Source organism: Centruroides vittatus, unplaced genomic scaffold (assembly GCF_030686945.1).
Source record: "Centruroides vittatus isolate TY-2023 unplaced genomic scaffold, ASM3068694v2 contig_424, whole genome shotgun sequence".
Classification (NCBI taxonomy): Eukaryota; Metazoa; Arthropoda; class Arachnida; order Scorpiones; family Buthidae; genus Centruroides; species Centruroides vittatus.
In genome coordinates, this window is record NW_027122230.1 from 510,012 (window position 1) to 522,808 (window position 12,797).

The 12,797-nt window shown below is 37.3% G+C and overlaps 1 protein-coding gene across 1 annotated transcript; it reads left to right on the forward strand.

Moving 5' to 3' along the window:
* The first annotated feature begins 1,552 nt into the window (after positions 1-1,552).
* Positions 1,553-12,586, forward strand: LOC136976770 (uncharacterized). Its single transcript, XM_067272136.1, has 4 exons — positions 1,553-1,765; positions 3,347-3,466; positions 7,185-7,320; positions 12,204-12,586. The coding sequence occupies exons 1-4, from the start codon at positions 1,677-1,679 to the stop codon at positions 12,228-12,230; spliced, it is 372 nt and encodes a 123-aa protein (XP_067128237.1). The 5' UTR covers positions 1,553-1,676; the 3' UTR covers positions 12,231-12,586.
* Positions 12,587-12,797: the final 211 nt, after the last annotated feature.

Sequence of the window (12,797 nt, forward strand, 5' to 3'; positions counted from 1 at the left end):
GAAAAACGGCCGTACTTCCACCCGGTGGCTTCTTTTTAAAATAATTGTGGCGGAGGAGGGAAGACCCCCGCCCATACCACGGGGTTAAACGAGCGTAGGATTAGCGCAGGCGCCTCTTCCTCGCTTCCTCCTCTCCGGCCCGGGCGGGAAGAAACGGCCGGGAAGCCAGAAGATAACGGAAATGAACGGCGAGTGCTCTTTCTGCCCGCAAACCTTCCGTTCTTCGGCCGGCGCCGGTCCCAATTCCTTCACTCTTACTTATCGCAATTATATTTATTCCGTAAATGAATTCTCATAATTAATAATTACGCACTCCGTCCCGAAATATTTGCCTTTAATATACAAACGATCATTCTTTTAACGCAGACCGTTTAATCGCCGTTAAATGTAGCATTGCGTTATACTTAAACCGGGCGGTAAATATCCTTACCTTCTTTCCCCACCCCCGTCCTATCCTCGCGATTACCGCTTTAAAAAAGAGACGTAATTTACTGACCAAGGGCCAGCCCGCCCCGCCCGTAACTACTGTTTTCCGTAAACTCTACCGTTAAAATAATTTTTTTTTTTAAATTTAAAACTTAAAACTTAAAACTACTTAATAAAAAAAGAATAAAATCCCGTTTAGCTTAGTTATTTTTTCAAAATATTTTAAATTATAAATATCGGTCGAAAAGAAGGGAAAATGCATAACCGGGAAAACACATAAAATAATTTAAAAACTCAGAATTTTCCTTACGCCATTTTTCACTTTTAACAGAAGATACATTGTTGGTTTTCTTCCCTTGTAATTTGGTGTTTCTCGACTGTGAGCGATTCGGACGGCCCGCGGCCCGCATGGAATAAAATCGGTAGAAGAAGTTTTTACAAAAAGACGAGGTGGATAAACGTTCGTCGTCGGGAATTAGCGGGCGGGATGCCGTCCCCTTTAATCACTTCCCATGTAATTGGCCGGCCGGTCCGTAACTCTTTCCGTAATTAGCCCAAAAGTAAATTACGAAATCGGTTACGGATATTTTAAGCCCGTGGCCCGGGAGACTTTTACCCGCGTGGCCGTTACGGAATACGGTGCAACGTCGGTGCCGGTCGATGACGGCCGCATCCCTCTTTACAATACTCTACGGTCGACGGTAAATGCCACGGAATTGCAGCGTGACCGACGACCTCTGCGATTTAAGAAATCCTCCCCTTTACCTTCGAAAGTAGGTGAAAAGACCCGCCTTTCATTAAGCGTGGTATTCCGATTTAATGTAAATCAATTTACTCCAAGTCGATCGTACCTACCCAGCTCGGCTCATCCCTCGCGCTTATTACTTACTTCGACGTAAATATCCAAATGCTGAATTATTAGAAAATCGCGCCAATCCCGGAATATCTAAATGATCACCGGGGCGCGCGCAATTACAAAATACCGGTGGAAAAAGAAAGAACGGTCGACGTCATTTCAAATTTTAATAAACGAACCCGGTAATTTAACCGGCTGAAGAAAACTTTTTAGTACGGCGCAGTCTCATTGGTAAAAATATCTCTTCGGCGTGACGTCGACGACGTCTATTGGTCGACGGAAGCGATGTAGTTTGGCGCGCCGGCTGCGTAGGAGGGCCTGGGTTCCTATTTAACCGTATTTTCCTTTCGTTTCCTCCACCGAGCGGCTTCTTTCCTGCAGAAAGTGACGAAAGATGAACCGAGAAAAGAATATTTTCCTTTCCGTTCGTCTTCTCGGAACCTTCTTGCTTTTATCGCAGGTCTTTGCCCACCGCTTAAATAGGTGAGTTATAAAATAAAATCCTTTAATTTATTAATTGTAAATAATTGGACAAAATGAGATAATTTAGCTTGTACTAATTAAGGAAATGTTCCGTCGGTGCTAGTTCAATATTGATGAATTCGCCGCCCAGAGAGACGCTTTCAATAGTCGAGTCGGAAGCGCTCTGCGCCTTTGTTAATTACAGAAAATTCATTAACGATTCGTATTAAGTCAACACGACGTGCAAATCGTTTCCCCAATACACATCAAACAACTCGGAAGAATTTAACTTCGACTACGGCAAACAGGCGCAAACTTTACTACTGTAAAACTCCGTTAAAACGGCTACTTCTTTTTCTTGATTATAGAATCTATATTAGAAACACGTTCGACGTTTCGAATTTTAAACAATATTTTACCTTTTCGAAAAACGACGACAAAAAAGAGAAGCCATTAAAGTCGATTGTTACCTTTATTTAGCCTTTCGACCGATACTTAATTAATATAGACGCATTACGCCCACAAAACGGCCCGTAATCTTTCGCGGCTTACGGTACGCGGTACGACTTGTACGGCGCAATATACGATATATTTGTACAGAAAGTACGCCAATCCGGCGCTCGCCCCCAACACTTGTTTCCTTATTTGCTCTTTTTACAGTCGACGGTTTCTAAAACGTCGGTTTACCATTTTTTAAACTTACAAAAATACTGGGTTTAGTCGGAAAATATGGCCAGAGCGTGGTTATACCGAGATTTACCACTTAAATTTTTCCATGGGTTGGAAACGACTAATAAAATGATTATTCCTTGGGAATATTTGATGACGGTCGATATATTTATGGAAAATTTTCCATCAGGCGGCGGTTAATCCTATTAATAATTTAGAAACACCTAGAACTATAAATAAACTTTGATTGTATTAGAGAAAGCTTCGACAAAAATCTTTTCGAATAAAAGTCTCTCGCACGCTTTTAAACACTGATTTTATTCGTTCGACACTTACGATTTAATTGAATTCGCTATAGAAATTTTAAATCTAAAAATATTCATATTTTATAAAAATAAATCAATACTCGCTTAAATCTATTGTAAACATTTTGTAAACCCGATTGGCCTTTTCCCTTACTTTAATTTGTCGTTTTGGAAAAAAAGTTTTCCGTTATTACAATCAAAAAATTTACTTAAATATTCTCGGTGAAATTTTAAATAATAATATATCCTTTCTATTGAAATTTTTATAAAATTAATAGTATAATAAAAATCGAATTTGTTTCCTTTCTTAGTCGTACTTATTAGTGTTGGAAAAGCTTATGTTTCGTTTCCCCCCCCGTTCGAAACTATTGGGATTGTCGCGACGACCTTCCTTTGATTAAAGAGTTTTGTTTAAACGTAAAGAATTTTTAGTAGAAAGAATCGATTTTTGTAGTTGTATTTCCCGAAAATAAACAACTTTTTTTATAATATGGATTAAAGATTCAAAAATTCCAATATAAGAAAAAAAACCATTTTTGTTTGAAATAAACACAGGTTTTAACAAGTAAATACTCCGCTTGTTGCTCTGAGCAAATAAACGCTATATTTTCCTATATTTTTCTGTTAGAGAGAGGAGAAGTGGAATATCTGATCAACGTTTAGCCGAACTAGAAACACTTTTGGCACTCTCCAAGTTTAAGTCTTTCCACAGACCCGTCGCTTACGGTCTTCTGGATTTAGAGAAAATGTAAGTTTTTCTTTTATTACAAATATAATAATTGTCTCGTCTCCCATGTCATTTAATGAAATAAAACAAAAATAATTGTCGCTAAAATATTATACCCATGTCTTATTTTAAAGGAGCTACTCGATAATTAGTGGTCGCGTGTTTCCTTTTCTTCTATTTTTAATAAGATAATTTATAATAAACTCGTAATAAATAACTTAAATAAGTAAATTATTATATTAATAACGATGACGAAACTAGAATATTTTTAGCCAATTAATCTAATTAACCCTTTTACTATCATGGGGTCAACGGTAACCGCATTCCCTGTTTCCGAGTCTTATATTCTTTAAGAAAATGTTTGTAATATTTTCTCTCAATTGAGCCTGTTGAAAAGGAGTTTTCTGCCAAAGGCTTTACATTAAAACTCGCATCTGGGGTCGACTATGACCTCACAGTTAATTTTCTTCATTTTGATAAGTTTCGGTGTTTCTTTTTTAGCATTGCACGTGGTGACTTTTGTGTAGAATTGTTAAATATTCATTAATGATTGTTCCTTATCGTTCCCGAAATTTCCTGACTTCCTGAGATCAATCATCATTTGACAAACTGCTGGATTTGTACCTCTCCTCCACTTCTGTTATGGCAATCTCGTCATTGTCATCGTCTGAGTCATCTTCCTAATTACCGTACAAGACGTCTTCTTCATATCTATCGCCACTTTCTCAAACAACATATTCTGGATTTGACTGTCCACAAGAGTACAGTTCTCTAGTTTGGCTTAAATAAGCATCTGTAATAGGACAAATGATTGCATCTTCTACTGGGAAAATAGGAAACAACGAGAACTGGTCGTCTTTTACATTCTCGACATCAATACTCTAAATACTGTACTTTTATAGTATGGATGTACTGTACATGAACCCAAATTGGAATGGGTAGGTTATTACTCTTGGAAATAGGAAAATCACTAGTGAGGAAGTCGAGCAAAAATACCAAAACTGCCGCCTTAGCAGATCGGGGATGAAAACGTGGCCGATGTGTGCTTTCACCTAGGTGAAAAGACTTTCACGAGTTGCTTAACTTTCCCGGCTGTAGTGAGATTTAATTTTTTTTTACTGCATATTATTAATCATAGCGAGGAGTTATTTATTGTGACATGATCACATTGCCGGACTGCAATCTTTGATTACACTTTTAATTTATTTAACTTAAAACATATGTTCTCCGCCTCGAATTAGTAGTGGCTTGCCCCTGTACATCATACTTTTTCTTTAACAATAGAGTCGTGCCGGTCAGCTATTAACTGCTTTCAGAAGAGAATTTTCGAATTGAAATAACGTGACTTCTGGCGCAAACCGGAAGCTCTTATATAATTAATCGGGCCTCCAAGCTTTTGATATCTGGTCTCGCCTTTTGTCTAACTCCGTTATCGAAGATTAAGGAAAGACATAGACAGACGGACGACAGTGGGAATTTATAGGTTTACAATTTTTTCAAACTGTAGCCCAATAAATAAAATTGTGTGTGGCGCCCGCCATCTGTTACGAGATTTTGTTATAAACACTTTCTACATTTTTAATTATTATAAAACGGCAAAAGGCTTAACTTTTAGGGTAGTTTTAAGAGAAATTGTTAATGCTAATAACCAGTAAAATCTTCATTAAGTCCGACCCCTCTGGAGATAAGACACGTGTCCTCTGTCTAGCTCTCCATCCACTCGCCTTTAATCACCGACATTTAAACATGTTTGACTTCAGATAGCTCGAAATTCTAATTTGTAGAGTTATTTGATTAGTACTTTTTCCATATCTATTCAACTAAATAAATTTCCTTTTAATGTAAAATATTTACCTTGTCGATTTCAATTAACTGTTTATTAACTTTATCCTTCCTGTCTATACAAGCGCATACACAAAATGAAGTTTTATAAAATAACGATCAAATTATTTCGTCGCGATAAAGACGGGCCACTCGATTCTGCCAAATTTTGTCACAGTACTCAGAAATTTTCGGAGAATAGATTGGGTAAAGTACTTTTTTAGCGTAGAAAACTAAAACATTTTCCTATTCTCGTATAAGAGCGTAACAAAAACCAATGGACAGTCACAACTTCGGAATAATTTGCAAAGGCTGTGTACTCTTATTGCACAACCCACACCGCCCACTCTTGTCTACCGTTTCTAAGAACACCTTGCTTTGCCGGGGTTTTCTTTTCAGAACATTCCTTTCTGACTCTACAAAACATTATTTCATTAATTAAGAACGTTTCAAAGAGTCAGTAAACATATCGAATCTAAACTTCTTTTCGGAGTAAAGTATCAATAATAAGGCGAAATCGCAAAAGTGTCTACTCTTACGTCACCTTATCTTGAGATGTAAATAGTTATTACTTTTTTCATAATACAACAATTATTTCCGATTACGGCCATATCTCGGGACAACGTCATCTTTGGCCGGTTCCTGTAATTGTCGCTAAAAGTGTTTTAAACAATAAGAAATATGTAGTAATAAGGTCTAGTCTCTAGGCGCATGTTTCAGTCCAATGGTGCGGAATATACTGGCTGAATGAAGTTTAAATTTACAGTTCTGAAAGTTGAAAAAATTGTATCCCGATATTCCAACTGACGTCCGTCCGCCAGTCTGTCCTTTTTTAATCTCGAGAACAGTGTTACATTGAAGAAAACCGAGACCAGAAATGGAAAGGTTCGGGCAGGAGGCTCCAACTAACTGTAAAATCTTGCAATACAAACCGAAACGTGGTTTAAATTTAAAAATTTTCTCTTGAAAGGTGTTAGATAGAGTACTGGTATGATTCTATTGCTAACTGAAAAGTATATCGTACAGGGGCAAGCCACTGTTGAGGAGTAGAAGACATATTTTAAATTGAATACATTGAAAATATGATTAAAAATTTGAGCCCGGAATTGTGATAATGTGACAATTCTGGGCTCGTTAGTCTTTGATTTAATTGCTCAATTAAAAAAATATTCCTTATAATCTGATATTTGCGCTGAATAAATATTAAAAAGTAGTTGATAAAATGGCCAGGACTATAATTGTAAAATTAGTACACAATTAAGACTATACAAAGGAGTCTTTCGATGTCCTTTCTCACACCTCAGGAGAATAACAGTCTTACGGCGGAGTCGACCTTTTATTAGAGGTTGCTCATCCGCCTCACTGTGAGTAGCCTCTAATAAAAGGTCGACTCCGCCGTAAGACTGTTATTCTCCTGAGGTGTGAGTAAGGACATCGAAAGACTCCTTCGTATAGTCTTAATTGTGTACTAATTAAAAAATATGATTATTTAAATATATTCTAGTTAAGTTTATTATTATTATTATTGTTATTATACAACATTTAGAAAGTGAAGAATCGATCGTCTCAAATTTCATTTTCACACAATCATTCAATTTCGAATTCAATTTGAAACCAGGCGAATAATTTTAAATATTTTGATAAAAATGAATGGCAAAACACTTTTATAATTTAAAATATTTTATTATAATAAAAGAAAATTAAAACAGAATAAAATTTATTAAATCTCATAGACGACGATATAACGTAATTTGATAATCAATATTTTTTCTATAAATATTTAGATAGAAAAAAAGGAGGTCATCGACTTTTTTAAAAAAAATCCTTTTTCTTCAAGATTTTAACCATACAATTAACTTTAGAATTTATATTTTATAGTAAAAACTAATAAAGGATTATGACATAATTGTATTATTAGAGGAAAACGCAAAAGATCCATAGAAAATGCGGAGGAAGGAGAAAAGAAACGTTTCTATCTGGTCGACTTCGGAGGCGAAGACACAACTCCCACAAAAGCCCGGAGGAAAATTCCCGCTCCATCGGAAAGGAACGAGGTTGGTAAAAATTCGAATCAGTTAAGACGAAATAAAAACATCGGCCGGTGGAGTAAACACGGAAGATCCCGGATACGTCTAACAATTTCACGTTTAATCGGTAAATTTAAATTCCACAAGGATACAAAAACGCGAAGATTAACGTTAGCCCTATTCTAACAAATAAAATCTTTTTTGCATAAATTTACTTCAAAACATAAAAATAAGAATTTGTATTTTTAAAAGGAAAACTCAACCTACGTTTATATACTACCGAAACTCCGAGTTTATTCGGTTCAATTAAGTACTAAAAAACCGCCAAACACCGGACGGAATAAAAATAAAACCAGTCCGGTTAAAATCGGGCGACGGATTACCGAGAGGCACTTTACTCGCCGACGAACCATCCCGCCGAATACTCTTGCTTTTACTTTATTCCGCTTTTCTCGGGTGGGTACTCGGGTCGGCGGGCGAATTACGGGTAGCCCTGCCGGTTCCCATTATTTCCAATTTCTTATTTACAGTAAGATTCCGCTTAACGCTGGGGATGCGTTCCTAGATGACAGAGCGCTAAACGAAACAGCGTTAAACGAGGTCATCTTAACACGTAAATAAGGGGGATACGTGAAACAGAACAGAGAATAGGAAAATTTATCAGTTTTTTTTTTTTTATTTTGTAACATTTATTGTTAAATACTTTTTTATTACATTACTTATAGACTTATTTATTGTTAATATCGAAATTTATTCATAAAACATTCATGAAAATAAAAAAAAATGTTCGAGTAAAGAAGTTATGTTTTGATGAGGAAGGTTCTTCCTCATTTGACATCTTTTGTTCCTTTGTGAAGAAGTCATCTAACGTCGTTTGCCTTTTCCTGTTTCGTTCAGCATGCAGTTGTCGATAGCAAGACATCGCATCCGTGACACTTCGTCTTGCCTTTGAACCAGTGGCGTAGCGTAGTGGGGGCGGCAGGGGCGGCCCGCCCCGGGCGGCACTTATAGGGAGTGGCAAAATTTCACAATAAATAATAATATCTTGTAAGAATACCTAAATAAGGAGGCGGCGGAATTTTCCTCCGCTCCGGGCGGCTGACACCCAGGCTACGCCACAGCTTTTGAACATCTATCAAAATTGAAATCATTTTGTATAAACTGATCCATTATTTCCGTTATACTGGCTAAACATTTTTTAGAAAATCCGTTGAAAGTTCCTATTGTTCCTCATCTTCAGAAACGCTAATTTCGTCATCTTCATGCACCTGTTGTTCTACTAATTCTTTAAGATCGTCGTTGGAAAAACTTTCTCCAGTTGTAACTTGCAATAATTCTTCAATATCCTGCGCATTTATATTATCCAACCCTGTTTCATTAGCTAGCTTGACAATTTCGTCGACATCAACAATGGATTCTCTTGTGTCAACATCCTTGCTTAGCTCCGGCCATAGATTCTTCCATACTCCTTTCAAAACATTTCTCGGTCACCTCATTCCAGGAAAGATTGATGTTGTCTACAGCATCCATGATATTCTAGTTTTTCCAAAAATCTCCAATGGATTGTTTATCTGCTCCATCTGTTTTATCAATCAGTTGTCGGAATGTCCGCCGCAGATAATAAGCTTTAAAATTTGATATTACGCCTTGATCCCAACACTGCGTGCGATCTCGGGTAATTCCAATACTACCGCGTAATACCGAAACAGCGTCAAGCGGGGTCTTACTGTACATATATAAAAGAGGACGACCATTCCGTATGTCATCTCCGGTTTGAGTTGCTGCTTTAAATTCGCCTTTGCGTCTTTCGTGCAAGGCCAACTTGGATTTATTCCACGCACACAACGAATGGTCTTCCTTTTTACAGCATCAAACAAAACGGACATTCCGCCGAAATTACGCCGTTGGCTCGAGTCCAGTGAATGTTTCCTTTAAGTCCTCCTTTTTTGCCGTTCGATCGAACACGTCGAACGTTTTGTTATCGTATGGGTTCGTTCAACCGGCTTTTGTCGGGGTCTTCGATGGGTAATTGTCGGGTTAAAAGTTCCTCCTTAATGTCGGGCGAGACGGATTACGCGTGAAGGTTATAAAAAGGTCGGGTCGGCCGTAATTCCTACCTACGTCGTTGTGTCGTGAACGTAGTGTTACGCTGTGAAAGCTGTAAAAGTATTTGCTTTGCCACATCTGACGACGTGGGTATTTTCATTTCCGAATAGTACTTTTTTTAATTTTAATAATCACTGCGACGATGATATATCCCGGAACGTTCGGTATATTTGTTTTTTATAATTCTTTCTTTTTCCTATAAATTTAATTATTTTTCCAATAGATGGCGCTACGTGTAACAGTGTCTGGTGTACAATACGATACTACCTCAAAATCGATGTTTTTAGGTAGTAAATACCCGACTGTCGATTTTAGGGTCTAAGTAATTCTCGCACAAACTTTGGTCCGGATAGGTTTATGAATAAAGATTTGTATGAAAGACAAACCAATAAACCAACAATAATTTATAGATTAAATTGGGGAAATTTCGATCACTTAAGCTAGAAATATTAGCCAAGAGAAAATTTAATCATTAAAAGTAAATGCAAAAGCTATACGTAATTAACAAACTTACATCTACCCGACTATATATAAATACAATAAATATCAGTGGGATACATTGAAACTTAACCGCTTAGTCAAGCACACTTTCGATCGGATTTCCTCGGACACGCGAGCAGTTGCAATCTTGGACTGGTAACATACCAAGGAGTTTTTGATTAATAAAAAAAATTGCTCCGTTTTATTTTGTCAGTGTTTGTCAATGCAGAAGTGGCAGATGTTGTCCTCGGTCGACTCGAAGCCGTGTATTTCTGTACGGCGTATTTGAACGCACGAATTTGTATCATTATCACGCCCCTGGCCGCATTGGATACAAATGTCATATATATTGAGCGCGGCAGGTTAGATATCTTTATATCGAACCTGTCACGCTGGTCACAAGTTCTTCGGGCTCTGCAATTCCGATGAGTGTGATCCGACTTACCCTGAAATGCCGTGTTGCAAATTAGTTAGCACTGTTTTCATTATGGTTACGGTATTAACCTCCGAAATAACTAACTAATCAGTGAAATCCATGCTTTCGTACAATGTGAAAATTTTTTGACTTTAGGGAGGTGTCAAAACATCACGATTCCAAAAACCCGGACTATCAAATGAGACGCAATTATAATATTATATTATAACAGTCGGGAACGTAACACACGTTACGTGGAAACGGGCAGGTAAGTAAAAGCCCACAGCCAAACATACATTTAACGTCATCATTCGTTACTTTTCGAAACCTGCATGAAGTACAGTGCAGTGGCGTAGCTAGGGTTCTCCGGGCCCGGTGTGGAACCGGATTTGTGGTCCCTCGAAAAAAATTTTTCGGCAGGGGTTTCCTTTTTCCGTAATGGTAATCAGGAACGTCCAAATAAAAACAAGCAAGTTTTTCAGTAAATTTTGGCTTTTGAATTTATTTGTTCCGTTTAATGCGAGGTAAAACAAATAATATTAGGATACATTTAAATTTTAAAAACTTACTTTACGAGTTTTCTGACTAGCAAAATCAGAAATATCAGAATCGAAATCGATGGAATTGGTAACTTCACGTTCAATGGATAAAATGGCAAGGTTAGTCAATCTCAGGTTGCTCATTGTCGATCTCAGGTAGTTTTTAATTAGCTTCAGCTTGAAAAAGCTTCTAAGTTGCAACACTAACTCCGATTTCTATATTTGGTACCGAATCGATCAATTTGTATCGATGAATAAAATTCAAAAGCTCCATTGGTCCTCCATTCTCAAATCAGGTTAAGTTCCGAAGATACAGCAATGAAGTCTTGAAGCCGTTTTCGTTCAAGAGTAAATTCTTTTCTGTCGACTTCTTCCGGAACGTTTTCAAGGTCCATTTCCGAAACAGCGTCCAGCAAAATTGCGGGCTTTAAGAAGGCGTATTGTTCTGCTAACTCTCAAATCCGTTGAAATCTTGTGCCAATTTCCTGAATGATTCAATCACGATAGAGTAAGCGGAATAACTTTAGTCTCGTCAAAAGGCATTGCATAATAGTTAGAAAGAGCTGCAAAAGCCCGCTTGTTTTGTTTAAGTTATTATAAGTACTGTACTTACAGAAATGTTAAAAAATTGCGTTTAAGCGTTCAATTTCTTTCGTTTGATGAATGATGCGTTAGGTACTTTTTTTGTTTTGTTTACGTAAACGGACTAAAATATTTTTGTGTAGTGGTTTATATAGTGTATAAATAGATTAAAGTTGAGTTGCTGGTTTTCCTGTGTAATAGGGGCTCCCAGCAGCTCGAGCAGCCAAATGCCAAATTTTGCTTTGTTCTGATTGCCATGAAAAATTTTCGGGTCTTTTTTTCTGTGATTTTGGGGCCCCCATGGGCCTATCGCTTTCCAGGAGCCCGGTGCGGATTGCACCTACCGCACCCCCTAGCTATGCCACTGGTAGAGTATGACGTTAAACTGGAAGTATCTCAAACAATAAAAATTATATACAAGGAGGTTTACACAGACGTTTCGAGTAATTCGGCGATAACGGTGTCACGGTCGACGCAAAATCGTACATTCGATAACCGACGGACGCGGAAGAATTTTCCATTAAAAGCGCCATTTTCTTGTAAGCCTAGGAGTTGACGATGGCGTTTGGATAATCAGTGGAATCATGCTCGATATTCCAAACTTCTAGGCTTACAGGAAAGCGGCGCTGAACGTCCGACGTACACGTTTCGCGTTTAAAACTTCGGCTTCAACCTGGCTAATATTTGCGAGATCGGACCGGGAGGATGTCGGTGCAAGTTCGACCGTCTTTTCGTAAGAAACTGTTGTATACATTAACTATTAATTTACTTTATTATATTAATTTCAGATAAGATACGACGGCCGACGTCGTTAAAACGAGAGAAACTGCCTTCGATTGGTCGCAAGATCGAAACGTTATCCGTCTTCGTATAAACATAGCGTATAATCGAAACGTTTGGCAAATTATTCCGTTTTTAATTTCAAAAGAGGTCAAAAATATTCCAAGACAATTAATCAAAAGACGATAAGGAAATTTTACAATTTCCTACGGACACCGGAAGAAAAGTCGGCTACGGGAGATGTGCAAAAAGAAAGAACTTTCCAATGTAATTTGTCGTAATTCTGCAAATGTTTATTGTTCGTAATGTACGACGATTGCCGTCTTTTTCTTTTATTGTAAAAAATAATACAATAAATTATTTCTTGACTAAAAGCCAAATAAATGTGAAACAGAACGACTAGAAATGGCCGGAAAAGAATCTCTCTCTACCAAATTTGTTTTCCAAATAATCATTGGCCTAAGAAATGAAAGACGATTAACAGATTTTAACACTTTTCACAAGAAATGTTTCATATTTTGGGAAATTTTGTTTTTAAAATTGTAGCAGAGAAATTCTAAAGACAGAAGTTATAAAATAGACATTTCCCCGGCTTTTTCAAA